At 32.7% G+C, this 17,437-nt stretch overlaps 1 protein-coding gene across 1 annotated transcript in view; it reads left to right on the top strand.

The window, feature by feature from the left end:
* Positions 1-17,437, top strand: part of DGKB (diacylglycerol kinase, beta 90kDa) — a 554,412-nt gene that overhangs the window by 133,170 nt on the left and 403,805 nt on the right. Inside the window, exon 12 of the mRNA XM_004676734.1 lies at positions 7,035-7,133. Coding sequence (XP_004676791.1) covers positions 7,035-7,133 — 99 coding nt within the window. The remainder of the gene's footprint in view (positions 1-7,034; positions 7,134-17,437) is intronic.

Genomic DNA, 17,437 nt, shown 5'->3' with positions numbered 1-17,437 from the left:
AACTTAAGTTCTGGGACTCTGTTTAGGCTAGCCAGGAGCTCTGACCAGCTTTAGAGGCAGCCAGCAACAATGGTTTCCCTTCTCATTTAGCTCTCCCAAGTCCTGAAGCTTTTGACCAACTTCAGACTGATTAGTTGTAACCATGAGTTCAGCAGACCTGTGGATTTGTTTTATGGATAAACTTGAACAATTAAAAAAAAAAGAATTACCTCCAAAAGAATATTCAGCCTTTAAAAAGTAACTTCAGTTACTTCAGTTTTTTGAACTTTTAGAGAAGAACATTTATATTTGTAGTATCATCTATACTTTATTCTTGAACCATTGTTGAAAGAGTTTAGTATAAAGTTGATCTGCTCTTGACTGACCTACCACTACTGATTATCTTTAAACAAACTGAATTTACTTTCTTATGACCTTTTGCTTTCTAGAAAGTGCTATTAATATAAAAAGAGACATCAGAAGTTTTGAAAGTGAGAGAGGGAATGGCACCATCAATATTGAGCTTTAGGAAGGACTGTCTGAGTAGAGTTATATAGGGAATAGATTGCAGAGAGAATGAAACTTGGCTACATTTCAGGGCTTTCCAGATGCCATTACTTCTATTTATATGTTACATTTAGAAATACTCTTGATCTTATAAATTGGACTGAAAAGAGTCTTAAGGCGGACTCTGTCACTTGATAGTTGTGTGATCTTGGGCCAGGTATGTAAAAAGTTTTGGCCAATTTCCTAATTTGTAATAATGGAATTAATGTCAGCTATTTTGCAGGATTGTTACTTGACTTAAATGAGTAGAAGTGTCTGTATAGATGTGTTTAGGTCAGGACCTCAAATGTGTAAGTGCTTAGTAACTGAGAATTATCATAGTGAGAATTAGGTTAAATACCACGTGGGGCCACAAATTCCAGCTCCTGGTTTACAGAGGTCACTCCACGAATATACTCATGCCATGTCTCTCACTCCTAGAATAATCTGTAGATGTCCAGGCTGAGTCAGAACAAGACTGTTTGCATGAAAAGCCTCCCAAACATGTGCCCCTGTATCTCCCAAAATGACAGAATAAGTTGATTTTTTTCTATTCTCAACGTGCAACTATTCCAACTCTTTTCTTTGAATAGATATGGTGCCATCAGGCTTGTTGTCACTGGAAATAGAATTAGAAATCAATTTCATTTATTCTTATCTTTCACCTTTATCTCATATATTCAACCTATCACTGAGCCTTGAAATTTCCAACTTAAAATATCTCTCTCAGATTTGAGTTTTTAGTCTCCACCATTCACAGCCCAAGTGCAAGCTCTTAGCACCTCTTAACTAGATTAGAGTCAGAATCTCCTGGCTTATCTCCCTAACAGAAGGTATTTTTCCTGTAATGCAGGCTGCAAACCACCTCCAAAATGATCTGAAAATACTCATTTGTTATCATATGCCACCTTCAGCAACCTATAATAGTTCTGTGATAATAAATGCAGCCCTTATCTCCTCCCACCCAGACCTGGCTTTCAGTTCCTTATATGCCAGATCCGAGCCTAAGCACATGACTATACATAATACCTACCTCAAGCACCCAGCCATACAGATCTCCTGACAGTCCCTTAGAAAGGCTATGCTTCCTCCCCACCTGCTATTTTCCTTATTCTGTTACCTTGAATGCACCTCAAATTGTAACTATAACTCAAGCACCAATTCAGTTTCATCTCTTCCTTTACACTAATATTTTCTTTTTTTCTGAATTAGTTCCTGTACTTTTATTCCACATCAAAAGGAGAGACTACGGTGCTTTCTATTGGTTTCAGTTCCACATGTGTTACAGGGCAACCCCAATGTGAAATGGGTTGACCTGACTGTGGGTCCTCACCCACTCACCTAAAAGGGACATATAATGAGACTCAACTGCAGGCACACACAAAAATCTTAATAAAGGGTTTATTTACAGAAAGTAGAAATGAACAAAGAAATAACAAAGGGGGGAGAAAGAGAGAGAGAGAGAGAGAGAGGGAGAGAGAGAGAGAGAAACCCTAAGCCCACAGAACCTGGCTGCTTAACTCCACCCTCAGTTCCCAGCAATCCTCCTATAGTGGTGATAGATGACATTACCGAATTTGTAGTCCTTGGTGTCTTGGATGTCTTGGTCTGTGGTGGGGGTAAAGTCTATGAAACCTGTCTTTGTGGAATGCATTCCCATCTTTTGTCCCCAACACAGCTAGCATTGTCTACATGTTCTACCACTGCTTGATCCAGCTTCTGATCCTATACACACAGTTTTTCTTGATCACTCTTATGGAGTGCTGAGTTTAGTATTTATTTAGTATTCCTTACTGTTAAATATTCAGTTTTAGATGTATAGACTACATGTTTTAGTTTAAGAAATCATCCTTCAATGCCCAGCTGCATCAGATATACCAGTAAATTTAGACCAATACTTAAAGACACGTTTTAACCCTAGCTTATTAGTCAGTACTGGTGGCTTGTTGACATTATACAATCTTATGATCTTGAAGATATAAAGTGAGGCTCTTACTAGTGAGTTTAGCCTTTCAGCCAGCCTAACCGTTCTCATTGGGTCTGTCTTACATTCTTCCATTCATAAGATCCATTCTTTGTTATCTGTACATTTCTGTTCTAAGTATATTTCTTTGACATTCTGTTTCAAACATGTTGCTGTGGTCCTGATTGTAGTAAGGTGTCTCTGGCTGAGCAAGACTCACAGTATATGAAAGTAATATGTTTCATTAGAGTTTGACAAAAGAAAACGTATGTATGGCTATGAATTATTCACTTTTGGGATCTTACAGGGCTACTCTATTTATTAAAATGTTAAGCTCCTAACAGTCATGTGTAAAGCTCCCCATGTCTTTCTGATAGGCTTATGCTTTAGCAAATGCTAGTATTTAAGGCCGTGCCTTAGAATTGCACAGTGTAAGAGACAAAATGATATCTAAACCTAAACCATTCTTTAAAGGAGTGATTTTTTCTCCAAGTTCATATAAAAATTTATTTTTATTTCCTCTCCTTTTAACTTATGGGCCACTTTTATTTTCAGTACAATGCCCCACTGTTTCCTCTACTCCAACTTATAAATACACACACACATATATTTTCTTTTTCTTCCTAACTTAAGACAGCTTTCTACTACAATAAACATAGATCTGGCTTAAAACAGGTGCTAATGGATATTGCCATAATATCTGAAATTATTTCCAAGTGTTTAATTCACTTCCAGGAAAATCTGGCTCATATATATTTCTTAGACATCAAATTGATTCCCTAAACATGATGGGTTTCTCTAAACATACAATAAAATATTAACCTGAGGATTTTTATACATTACCCACAAATGAAAAGATAACTGTGACCAAAAATAAAAACATTTGGAAAGGTAACAATTCCTTTTTTTTTTCAAATCCCCTATAATTATTTTGCTGAAGAGGCAGGATTCATTTAACTTTTGGTTATTCTGTTCTGTGTGGAGGTATTTTTATTTACTTTTTTGCTGATGTTTGAATCTGGGTTATGTTTTATGACAATTGTCAGTCTCCCACATCTAATTGGCACTCAGATGGACTGAATTTTTTCTTATGATTTTTTTCTTGTCTGTAAAATATTGTGGTGACAAGTTTAAGCACTTGTTATTGCTGATGATATTCACTTTTTTGTTTGTTTTTTAACTTTTTATCTAAACATGAAATGCACACAGACCTAAGGGTAAAACTCAATGAATTTTGCATGAATGAGCAGGCTTGGTCACATTCACCTGATCATGAAACTGAGCATTACTAATAGCCTGGGATTCTGTTGTCTAGTTCCTGTTTTATTGATAATGTACTTTTTAAAAAACAGAGCATGTTTTAGACAAAACTCTTCTCATTGACTTTCATGTTTTATATTTTGCCTCAAGTATGTCTAAGCAACATGGTGAAAGGTAGATCTGCTATGCATCTTGGCTCATAGCTTGTGGAATGATTAGTAGTTTGAACACAGCGTCCTAGACTTGGACACTTCTAGCTATGAGCAATGTCAAGTCATTGATGAATCTTAAGTATTTTTAGGAGGTTCCAGGTTCCTGCACATTATTAATTATTAGGCACTTCTTGAGTGGGGGCATTTTCTTGCTCTTTGTGTACTTTTCACTCATGATGATATGGTTACTGGGCTTCCTAGAGACCCTGCTGCAGCTGCCTAGCGCTACCAGTCATAGAGGAAAAACTCCATGCTGGTATTTTTTTTTTTTTTCTTTTAGCTCTGCAAAGACTAGTATTTCATGGCACTGATCACTAGTACCAACTTTTATAATCTCAGATTACGATATGCATAGTGCCCAGCTCCGCAAGCACATACTGTGCAGCGCAAAACTATATGATTGTACTAGAGACCTAATTTCTTTTCTCTTGACAAGGAAAGCCTACAGGCCAAAAAGCTGTCTTTCAGTTCATTTCATTTTTGCCATCTTGTCTTTCCTCTGCTAACCCTCAAATAACTTTATAGAGTGGTTCATAGTCTATCATGGCAGTTGCAGTTTGTCAGAAACCCATGGGACAGAGGCATGATGAGGCCTCTGTGCTCAGTGCTGGCAGAGACCAGGGTGTGCTGCCCCATTGTCCATTAGGGTCACATGTATGTTGTTATAAAGCACAGCCAAGAGCAAAAATTCAGGACCTTCTACGCTACAAAGAAGGATTTTTATCATGGATCTTGCTCTTTTAAAGGGATGTTAGAATCTGCATTCTAGTGTTTATAGAGGTTGTGCACACCCTAAAATTTAAAAAAAAAAAGTGTTTTTCTTTGTAACAACCATGGTACAGGAGAACTTAGGAGACATAATTTGTCTCTGATTTTGGTTCAGGTTTTATCCTGATCTGTGTATTAATTAATTTCCTAGGGCTTCCATAACAAAATAACACAAAATGAATGACCTATAACAGATATTTATTCTCTCATTGCTCTGGAACATAGGAATCCAAAATCAATTTTGACAGACCATAAGCTTCCTGAAGGCTGTAGGGGAGCGCTTTACTGCTTTTCCGGGTGCTCACCAGCAGGGCTTAACATTTCCTTGACTTGTAGCTGTGTCATGGAATGTCTGCCTCTCTTGTCATGTGGCTTTCTTCCCCCATTGCTGTTTCTCTCTTAGGGCCCAATCTAATCCAGGGTGACTTCATCTGAACCTAAGTACATCAGCAAAGACCTTATTACAAGTGAGTTCACATATGCAGATTCTAGGAATTAGGACATCACCATTTCTTTAGGGGAACCAAATTCAACCCACAACACTTGTGTAATTACCTCTAAACCCAAAATTCAAAGACTGTAATTTATCCTAAGAAAATTGATTGAGTTCAACAAGTTAATAAGCCAATCACTGATTTTATTTGCAGCATAGTATGCATTTTTATTTTCTAATCAGAGTAGGGTTTTCTTTTATTTAGTTCTCTGTACACATGACTTTATCTGGTGATCTTCAACAATTCATGCCTCTTGACAAAGACCAAATGTGCCTAGTAAGATAAACCTAGTTTTTCTTATAAACAAGTTCGTATGCCACCAAGAAACAGACCTGCAAGCTATGGATGCTTTTAGGCACAGTTACTTTTATTTCATGTAATATTACCTAGTAGTGGTTTATTATTATATAAATATCCTTAACTACAAGACATAAAATTAACAGGACAGATGTTTTAGACTCACGGTCAATAGATAACCCCTTTCAAGAGAGTTCTGTCACCAATAGTAAATCAACCCTCATTAGATCCTTATGCTCGATTACCAATTAATTGCTTCCAAAGGTAAGTTGAGTATGGAAATTAATATAGATATGACTAAAATTTGATGACTTTTAATATAAAAATTTCTGATGTTCTTTTTTTTTTTAAGATTTATTTATTTGTGCATACAGTATTGGGGCACAGGCCAGAGGCTCAGGGGTGGCGAGAGGCTTCAACAGAGACAGAGTGGGGAGCAGAACAGGCAGATCGACGAAGTACACTGCTGAGGGGAGCAGCGGGCGGGTCATGAGAGGTCTGCCACGCCATGTGGTCACATCCAGGGCAGGCAGGAATCGAACTCATGTGGAAGTGGCTTTAGCTTCTTAGTGCTGTGCTTTAACCCGCTGTGCCACCAGGGAGGGCCCTCTGATGTTCTTTTTTTAGTCTAACAAAACATGTTAAAATTGTGTTCTTCCCTAACATGCATAATTTTCTATAGTGTTCATATTTCCTATTAAATTTATATAAAGTAGGGAGATAGCAATCTCTAGATACCTTTAAATAGCTATTTTATCAAATCTGTGTTGTTCCAGTAAAAACTAACACCTCAATTTTAAAACATCAATATTTAATACACTGTGTTTATCACCATCATTTAGACTTGTGACCAAGATTGATAAAAGACTGAGAAAAATTTCAGTTTGGGTTCATACAAGTTGGAAAGTATTAACATATACTTTAATACTAAATTAATGTAGAGTTGATAAATACAATATAGAGATATATTTTTATAATCATAATCATCTTATATTTATATCCTGTTCCTACTGAGATGAACCTCTGGTTACATTTACATATTGAATTACGAAGTTAAAACTAATGATGGGATCAATTATGCCCCATACTGAGCTGTGCACTTTGGAATGACTTTGAGAAAACAGGAGGGTCAAAAAAAAAAAAAAAAGGCATCCACAGCACAGAGTCATTTCAAGATTATGCTAATAGATAAGCAAAAGAAGGACTGTATTGGACATTGTTTATGTTTGTCAAAAAAAATCAGACTTTTCTGGTGCAAAACCTATGCACATTTTTTGTATAAACATTTCTGAGAATTAGAAAACATAGGCTAGTTCACGGAAGTTGTGGAATGGTTTATGTAAAGTAGCTCTATAAGGACAAATGGAATGTGAATCCTTTTATGATCATGTTTATTTGCTCTTGTAATTCTTTTAATGTACTTTTAATGTATTTGCTGTATCTCATTGAAATACAATCAGCCGTGCTTGCTGTTTTCACACAGCATCTGATAGTATCCTCTTTCTCCCTTCCTAGCTGCATAATAAATGTGCTTCTCATCTAAAACCTGAATGTGACTGTGGACCTCTGAAGGACCATATTTTACCACCCACAACAATCTGTCCAGTGGTACTGGTGAGTTTTTCCTTCATTCTCATAATTATGCTATTACTTGGGTCTATGCTAACAGGTACACTGTTCTACTAAATGTTTCCAGCTTTTCCACTAATTTTCTATTGATAAGAAAAAAATGTTATAAATTTAAAATAGCTCCTTACTTCAAAGAAGGTATCTTTGCTACTTTATTTCCTCTTTCTTCCATGGCACCATAAACTTTTCAGTAAGATATGCTCTGACGCTGACTCAGGTTTTATCACTTAGTCATGCTGTACTTACCAGAAATGGTATAGGCAGAACACATCTACATTTTACATATTTTATAGATCCAGCTTCCCAGAATAATGAAGTTATTCTGATGAGCAGTTTTTGCTGGGGATGCACATTATATATCTGCAGTGTTGGTGTCTCTCGCCTAGGTCAGAGGCTACCTTGAGTGATGATCCATAGCTTGATGACCCAATGCTGTGCACTGCTGTTAGGTGTACTATTTCTTATTAGTGAAGAATAAATTTAACTACATGCAAAATGATTATATAACTCAATAATTACATAAGAAAAAAATGAATAAGATAACTGTGAAAAGATTGTCAACCTTAAGATAAGCAGATAATCAACGATAAAATTTTTACACCTAAAACTCAAACTTGTTTTGAAAGTAAAATTGTAATTCTACAAAACAAACTATTTTATATCCTTAATGCAGTTTTCGTTTTTAAGAACAACATGAAAATTAGGCGGCTGGAGCTTTAGTATGATATAATAAAAATACAACTACTAAGAAATGTTAGACAAATACTTTTCTAAAGGTCAACCTCGAAATTAATCAAATTACTCAATTTGCACCCACTTATGATTCATTTTGTAATTATCTGTAAAATACTTGTATTTTAAATGCCTTTATTTCATAAAATTATTTAAAAATCTTCATTTTCTCAAACTCAAATATAGAGCAAAAGAAAACTCTGTATTGCTGAGAATAGCAAATAAGTTTAAATTTCCTTTCTTTATGTAAGATTTATTAGACCTCCTGTAGTAAGTAAGAGTAATTAAAAATAATGAGAGTTGTGCAGCTTATATTTACATTCATTTTGGTGTTATTTTTAATTTTTAATGATATTGTCTTAAAGAGATAGCACTATAAAAGTTTTACATAGTTTCTTGCTTTTATTATTTTTATTGAGGTAATATTGGTACATTTCAACCATTATAGGTGATTCAGAATTATAGTTTCATACCTTTCCAGTTGTATGTTACTACACCATACCATGGCTTCAGTGCAACCTTGATCCCAGATTTCAGCTCTAAGAATGTTTCAAGTCATCCTGCCAACCAGTACTTGCTTGGAGCCAACTCAATTATCTTACCAGGGAACTATTTTGTTGGCCCATTTATGTTACCCTCAGGTCACCCAAAATCAAACATGTAATGGGTTCTTTTATTCTATCCCTTTTCTTTCAGAGAGTCGAGGGTAATAATATGTTACATGAATATTTTTGTCTTCTAACAATCTTTCAAACACTTTCATTACTATGTTAAGGTACTTTTGACTCTGAAGGTTTATTTTAAACCTTCCTACATTTCAATCATGCATTTACTCTTTTACTATTTCCATGGTACAATCTACAGTTATGAATTTGTCACTAATGATTACTTTGCCCTTCATGAGCGTCTATCTTTCGATGGTTTCTATGATAACATAATTTCCTCGTCCTATTTCTGTTTCTTTGGACACTTTCTCTTGTTTTCTGGCTTTTATGACCTTCACTGCCCCCTGCTGGAATATCCCTATTCTACCTGCACATATCTCAGCTTTCCCCTCTGAGCAGTCTTCCCAGTGGGATCTTGTTTGTTTCATAGATCTTATTATCACATCAACTTATATTTCATTCTTCCTCCTCTTCTTAATTGTTTACCTATATAGTTACAATCTGGAAGTCTTGTGTTGTTTTACATGCCTGATATACATATTAACTATTTAATGTAGTTATTGCAACTCTTATGACCCCAGTTCAGTGGATTAAAGGAATTGCATTGGTGGGGAGTAATGAGCTGTCACTGGTTAGTAACTATAAATTTAGAGTTATTATTTCTCCTATTACATTCTACCTCTTGAAATAGAATAGGCATAAACTAGCCTTCACAGGACTGTTGCCAAATGGGATGAAAGAAAGAACCAGAGTTAGATGGTAACATGACTATTACCATTGTTTGTGAAATCTAATCTGAAGAATTAAGGAGATGAAGAGAAAGGCACTTTAATGAATGTTAGGAAAAGTATAGTTTGCACTTGAGTCAAAGATTGTTGCAACTAAGTTTCTTGGTAATGGATTAAAGGAGTGAGTCTGTGTAGCACTGAGATCATGAAGAGGCTTCATTTATTGGTAATAGTGTGTATAAATTCATTTAAACCTCACAATAACACCATAATATAAGTACTACAAACTTCCTTGTTTTATTTATGAAGAATTAAGCAACGTCTATGAAGTGGCGGTACTAAATTGGAACCTAGGAATTTTCACTCTAGAACTTGTGCTATGAATTTATTATTCCCACCCTTTCCCCAAATCTCCTTAAATGTCTTATCTCAGTGACTACAAGTCTTATCGCCCCAATTTTTCCAAGATAAGGACCTAATAATCATTGTTGATGCCTCATCTTGAATATCAAATTAATCATTAGACAGCTAATTCTAATTGTTCCAAACAGTTTTCCTTTCTTCAACCCAGTTCTAACTGTGTCATTAATACAAATTGTTCTCAGGATTGTTGTAGTATTTTTACTAAATATACTCCTTTCCACCCACCCTCCATTTTGTTTGCTGAACTCCTTTTAAAAAATGAAATAAATTATTTGCTGATTCAACATTTTTAATTTTAAAAATACTTTTAGTGATTCCTATTTGAATGCCAAACTCTGTAACATAGTAAATCCCTCATATACCATCTTATATAATAGAAATTAAGGATAATTGACCTCCTGCTATTTCTCTAAGTACATCTGGTTTTGCAAACCTTTGGGTTTTTTTTGTATATTGTAACAAATCTCCCTAAATCACTTTATTTCAAAATTTCACTTGCTTACTAATCAGAAATTAAAGGTAACTTTCTTATCATGGAATAAATACACTAAATATTAAAATGATTAACTATTTAAATACTACTACTTTAAACAAATTAATACAACTTCCCTGCCTCTAGAATTGCTGACTATGCTCTGACTGATGGAGTCTGAGACTTTTCCATTTGTGAACTCTCTTAACTTCCCAGGGATGATTCCACACTGCATATGCCACTATAAAATTTTCAACTTTGTGTTCAAAGATCATCAGTCCTTGCAAATATTATAATATTGCCTTTATTTATTCTTTAATAACAATCTTCTTCTTAAAATAAAAAAGCATATGTAAATTCATGTAAATTACAATATCTTACTAATATTCTCTAAGAAGAGCAGGAGAGGTTGAGAATTAATTACTGTAAAATGACAGCTCTTTCTGTCACATTCCAGAAAACGTAAAATAAGGAAGTTAAAATATCTAGTTGTATTGAAATTTTTCCCTTTGATATTTACTCTGTAATCAGTTACTGATTCTTAGATAAGTAATATGAACTCAATACACATCTCTAATTCTTGCTTGAAGTATCTTAATGACATCTGACAAAACCAGTTTATTCATCCACCTTCTGATCTTTTAGAATATCCATTCTAGGTACTATTTTTATATTCTTAAAGTTTCTTTACCACCTTTCTCAGCTTTCTAATTCTTCTCTGACACTTGTTATTAAATTTAAGTTAGTGACTTAATTGCTATGCTTACCTATTATGGTGATTAGCAAGGTAAGCATCTTTTCTGCACTGGTGACATGCTTTGGTAAGCATGTACTATGAATTATTTCCACAGATAATTGGCCTTGATAGTGCCTATTGCCATAAAAAATGGATTTAAACTAACTATTCTGAAATAAAAATTAAAATGTAACCAGTTATTTCACATATGATATGTAATAACCATTTTTTGCGGTTTCAGTTAACATTTAGCACATTTGAGAGTATTAGCAAAGAACTATACAGCTTAAAATGTATGTTAATGCAAGAATTCTATTTTACTGACTGTAGCTATTTATAATGCTTTCCTTGATTTTTTTTTTCAGCAAAGTGATATATCCACAATCCACTTACTGCCACATTGAGAACTGAGAACTATTTATAACGTTTTACATTTTAAAAAATATTTTTGAAATAACATTTTATTATTGAGGTATAGTTATTTGTATGTGGAGATATAGGTAAGAACTCCCCATCCAGTGTTGTTACCATGCCATACATTCCACCAAAACACCATTATTTCTTGAAAGTCTTATCTCATGGCATGCCACCTCCAAAATGAATCCATTCTCTTCAGATTCTTCATAAAAAGCTCAATTTCTATAAAAGGTCACTAATTCTTCACAACTGATTTCCAGAGCACATCTCTAGACTTTTGTTTGAATCCATTATGCATTCTTGATTCTTGTTATAGATCATTCAGATATTTCTGCTGTCTAATCTCAAAGGGACAGTGCAAGAAGCAACTATAGTAACTTCATTTGGAAATAAATATAATGAGCATAGAACCCACCCACTCTTTATTATGTACTTTACTCCTAACTGAAGACAGACTTTGCCTATGTTTTTTAGTTTCTTGTAGATTAGCTTTAATTAAATTTGAGTTCATCATTATGCCATTAACTTGGCCTGAAACACATTAGAAAAATCATATAAAATCCCTAATTGTAATTGGAAAAAAAGTTGTGTTGTGGCATTTAATTTTCTGATAGAAATAACTCTCAATTTTGTTTGTATTGTTGGTTGTCTTTTGGACCTTGAGTCTTTTACTGTTGTGTTGATCTTCAGTCCTCTATCTTTAGGAGTTTTACAGGCAAATTTATACCCACATTTGTCTATAATATGTTGTTATATTTACATTTATGTGTTAAACTATAACTTTATTAGTGTTTTTGCCATGAATTTCCTTTCACTATCATGGACATTTCTGTTATTTTTAGAATTATTTTGATATTCCATAAATTTGTTATGTCACAAAAATCAATAAAATAGCTCAGTAGAGTCCTTTTGATTCTTAGAGTAATGTCACTGAAAAACTATAAAGTTGGTCAACTTCTCTAAAACTATGATGTAGTCTTATTAGCTTTATATATATATATATTGATATAATATATGCATATATGTATAATATATGTGTATATTTTTTCTTAGACAAAATGGGTCTCTAGGAATGTAGTTTTATTGTGATTCTTTAATATGGGGGAAGATGTTCATTGAGTTAATGGTGCCACTATCAACAAAATAATTGAAATACCGTATGTAGTATGTTGTAGTTTTTTGAGCAGTGAAATGAAGCAGATCATTATAAAATTATTTTTATTATATTTAACTCTTTAACTTAATTTATGCATAAAGTGATTATAATCTAAAAGGGAGGTTCCTATTCTCTAAATCAGGAACTAATTATTTAGTCATTTTCTACATCAATATATATTAGTAAAGTTGATAAATACAAATATAGCATAAAGATTACTTTGAACATGAGTTTATATTACATAATCATTGAATTTTATATACTGTTTTATCTTTAATCATTTTAATATAATTACTGGTAATCAACATTAGTTTTATACAAAGTGTTTGCAATGCTAGATTCCTCTCTGTTACCATCTTCCCTCTTTTTCTTCCTTTCATCATTTTTTATTAAAGAAACTGGAGCTAGAATTTTAGATAAGAGTATCTTTTTCCTTTCCTGAAAATTATAGAGTCTTTTCATCAGGTTAGTTAAATAGACTGCATAGTATGTTACAGTAAACAATAACATATATCCTTCCTGTTGGAATAGGTTAATAAAGAAATAAATGAAAAGTTTTTTTTTAAAGTGTAGCCTAAACTGAATCTTGAAAATAAGTAGGTAATTGGCTCTTAAATATAAAGTGAGGTCCATATGAAAAGTCTCAGCAGCAAGAGTGCAGTGTGAGACCTTAAAATGTTTCTTAGGAATTTGGAATTAAGTTGAAGCTTGGAGAGTTGGTAAAGTCTAAGATAGAAAAAATTTGGCCTGTCTTGTCATGGAGTTAGTCTTTATTCAGTCAGAAATGAAATGCCATATCAGTTTTGTGTTTTAGAAAGATATGTCTGTTAGCAGTGTGATTAAAAATAAACCAAAAGCAGTAAATATAGGAGATGTGAAAGTATTATTACAAGATGGTGTTATAAACATTAAGAAAATCCACAGAGTAAATAACATGATGTAACCAAAAGAAGAGAGTACAAAGTGAGAGATTTGGATTTGGTTTCGGACTAAATTAGTTCCTGAGTATAGTCCAGTTTAATACATTCATGGGCGTGGGGGTCTCCCCTGGTGTGCAAAGGAGGTTCACTATATTTGGGGTGTCACAGGACTCTAGTATGCTTTATTTTATTTTATTTATTTTATTTTATTTTATTTTATTTTATTTATTTTATTTTATTTTATTTTATTTTATTTATTTTATTTTATTTTATTTTATTTTATTTTATTTTTGTGTCCATACAAGCAATTGGGATAACTAGAGTCTTGCTGAAATGGTTGCTTTATGACAGTTATGAAAAAGGTAGAGTAGATGGAAGAACTGTTCAATTCCAATAGCCTCAAATGATAAGAGGTTATACTTTGGGGCTGAAGGAATAATAATTCTTATATAAACCTAGTGCCATTGCAGTTGATAAAATGAGCAACCTCTTTCATAAGTGTTATTTGTTTGAGAGAAGGTTTCAGAGAGCTCACTGAAGAATTTTAGAAATGACATTAGGGTTGGAAGATGAACTGAAGAGATGAACTCTAGATCTTGAGGCAAATGACTACTGAATTGTTATAAGTGGCTATGTCCAGAATCTGAACAGAATTTATATAAACCAGTAATATGAAACAAAAATCTAATTCAAAATTCCTAAACAGGTTTTCAACAAAACACAGACACAAATCATCTATCAAAAAAATAAATAATATGTGCTTCGTGTCATTACCTCATCATTGCTCATGAATAGTTAAATCTGAATAGATGATACTGCATACTCATCCAGATAATCAAGATTAAATAATGAAGACAATTAAAAATTCTAAGCTTTGGGATACATATGAAACAGTTTTTTTTATTTTTTTTCCACATTGCAGTAAATCTTTCAACAGTGTGCTTGATAATGCTATTAGTATATTGTGAATCCACTTTGGTTCATGGGTGTTGTGACATGAGGGAAATTGTTAACATTGTTTTCCTTTTATAAAATGAAATTAAATGTTTTAATTCATGGAAAATGCTTAGAACCGAGTATAGTATGCACTCAGTAAATATTGTAAAATGTTACTCTCATTTTAACCTTTATATTGGAGATAAAGGAGTAATGTTTAACCTTCTACTACAAAAGAAGTATGCATTACTTAAATGTTACCTAAGTGTATAAAAACATTACATTAGAAAAAAATTAAACATTTTCAATAGTTATCTGAGACTATTAATATATAAGTAGACCACTATTAAAAATTTCCTATATATTTCATGTATATTTTTTGACATTTGTAATTATACTTAAGATATCAATGACTTCTATTTTAAAGTTCCACTGATATTTCAAACATTTATGTATATATTTGCATATGCATTATTATTAATGGCTTCATATCTCATCAAGCAAAGACCTTTTAACTTTGTTAGAATAGCGGTTAAATCTATATATTTTTTCCAGTCTAAAATAACACATTGGCGAACATCTTTATTAAGAGTAACTTGTCTTGGTATACTATAATAAACATAGCAATGTATCATTTTTTTTCCTTCATATCGTACTGTCTTGTACTACAAATGAGTTAGGTTTTATAATTGTTTTTAGTTCTTTCTGTATGCTAAACAAATGTCCAAATCATGGTCATAACAATTGGAATATTTTAGAATAGCATATTAATCATTTAGAATAGCGTATTAATAGCACATTAATCATTTAAACATTTAAAAACAAACTATAGGATGATTATTTTTCTTTTCTTTAAACAAAAAAAAATGTCCTGAATATGGAAAAATAATATTCATTGGCAGGAAGGGAGATATTATAAAACAGTATGTTGAACATCATGTACTCTTTGGACCAATTGTCTATTCTTCCTGAAATATTTTCTTGGCACCATATTCTATATTACCTTAAATTAACTTCTAATAATAGTAACAATATAAATATGAAAGCTTTAACTTAAAGGCAACCAAAATGATAGAAAAACATAAATTCTAAATATATTCTTAGATTGGGTTCAAATGGTTCCAATTCAGTCTTTCCTCTTCCCTGTGACTGAAAAATTGGCTAAGTTGTGTTCTTGCTGAAGCAGCAATCTACATATCTCTACGTATAACACCCTCAGAGAACCATATGTCTATATTAACTTCTCCTCTTCTTCTGAGGAGAGGTTAGTCTTCCACAGTTATAAGAATTCTACTAAATTATGCGTTGTAGTATGGTGATTAAGTCTTAAATAGCATAGAGTATGTTAAAACTTGCCTTAGAGCATGTGTTTAAACAAGTCATTACTCCTCGGCTATGTCAGGAGGTCTGTGAGGGAGTGGAAGTATGTGTATGTTTTTCCTCACAGTCCTAAGTATTATGGGCTTTTTCCTTCCCCTCTCTCACTTAACTCTAACTTGCACCAGTTAATAATGACAATCACAGTACTGGACACCAGCCAATTAAAAAAAGGGAGGGAGATGTTTAAATCTTTGTGATTCTGAAATTACGACTTTGAATTCTCTGTAACCGTATTTCTATCCTAGTTATAGAGCTCACAGAAGTGTAGAGACTGGTATAGAAGTATGAACAGTTGTCTAAGAAAGTGTCTTGCTGCACTGAGCTTTGGCTTTTATTTAATATTTTGGATGTTTCACCTTTCTTTTTCTTTTACCCCTTTTACTTTTAACCACAGCAACAGAGATTATCTATTTTCTTGATACCCTTTAAGAAGAATTATATACCATGGGTTTGTGCCTATGTAATTTTCTTTTTTCCTAAAAAATGGGGACAAAGCCCATTGTCAGTGCTCAATAAATGTTTCATCAATGTCATTACTTAATATTCATTTAATTAATATTCATTATAGATCAATTCATAATTGTCATCATAGTAATGATAGGCAAAGGAATCTCATTTTCCTTATATTTTGAAACCTAACTCAGTCTCAATTTGATGGTAATATTCATAAAACATAGCTGCTTTTATCTATTTATTCTATAAAGTGTGTAACATTAAATTCTGAACATTCCTTTATTTTTTGCCAATAATTTTTACACATACTTGCTCTTTAAAGGTACATAATATGTATCCCTTTTGGATTGGGCCTAATCTAAGATGAAAGTCCATATATTATAGCTAATTCTATTTGTTTCTTCCTATAAGAATGTAGTGTTCTACTTTTTAAAAGTAAAATACTTCTATAATTTTTATGCAATTTTATGCTTAGAATGTAGCTAGCAATATATTTTTGAGAGCAGATTATATATCTTGATTGATAACAAACTCATTCCCTGTTGGTTTTGTCATGATTTATTGAAAAGCAAAAATGAAAGACTGGTATCATATATGTTGGAAGTTCAGTTAGTTGAAAATATGATGTAAATCCAAATATTATAGCCAAAAGTGAGCATTATTTAAAGGAGGATTAAAAATATTTTTAAATTGACATATTCTGAAATAGACTCGAACAAATCAATGAATATTATATATGTCTCTGATCAAAGCATGTATAGGAGATTGTATATAAATAAGTTATTCTACAGTTTATTACAAACAATATGCAAAGCAACTTATAGACAATAAACAATAATGTAGGAGTTAGGTCAAAATTAAGTTAGACTTCGAAATTCATATCATAGTGTTCTAAAAAATAGAGAAATATAGTTTGCAACTTAAGAGAAAGTGAAAAAGAGACTTGAGACTATTCAGAACATTATAACAAGTCATTCACTCAGAGGAGACACTTTGTATTGTTATTTTTGTTATGAGACCAGAGACTTACTTCCATGTAAAACTGTGCTTGTAGGGTACTACATATCTAACAATTCTGCTATAATCAGAGTAGTAGTGTTCATTTTTATTGGTTTTGTTTTCTTATAACAACTGCCAATACAGACTGATGGCTTCTGGCCAATCCAGAGTGCATTTTAATATAAATGACATGTGTTGCCAAATAAAATAGAAACAATTCTGCAACAAGAATACAAAGAATTATGCAAAGCAGAACAAATTTAGGTGAATGT

The sequence above is a fragment of the Condylura cristata genome, unplaced genomic scaffold (genome assembly GCF_000260355.1).
Source record: "Condylura cristata isolate star-nosed mole 26May11 unplaced genomic scaffold, ConCri1.0 scaffold00005, whole genome shotgun sequence".
In the NCBI taxonomy this organism is placed as follows: Eukaryota; Metazoa; Chordata; class Mammalia; order Eulipotyphla; family Talpidae; genus Condylura; species Condylura cristata.
This window is presented reverse-complemented; position numbering and strand designations above follow the sequence as displayed.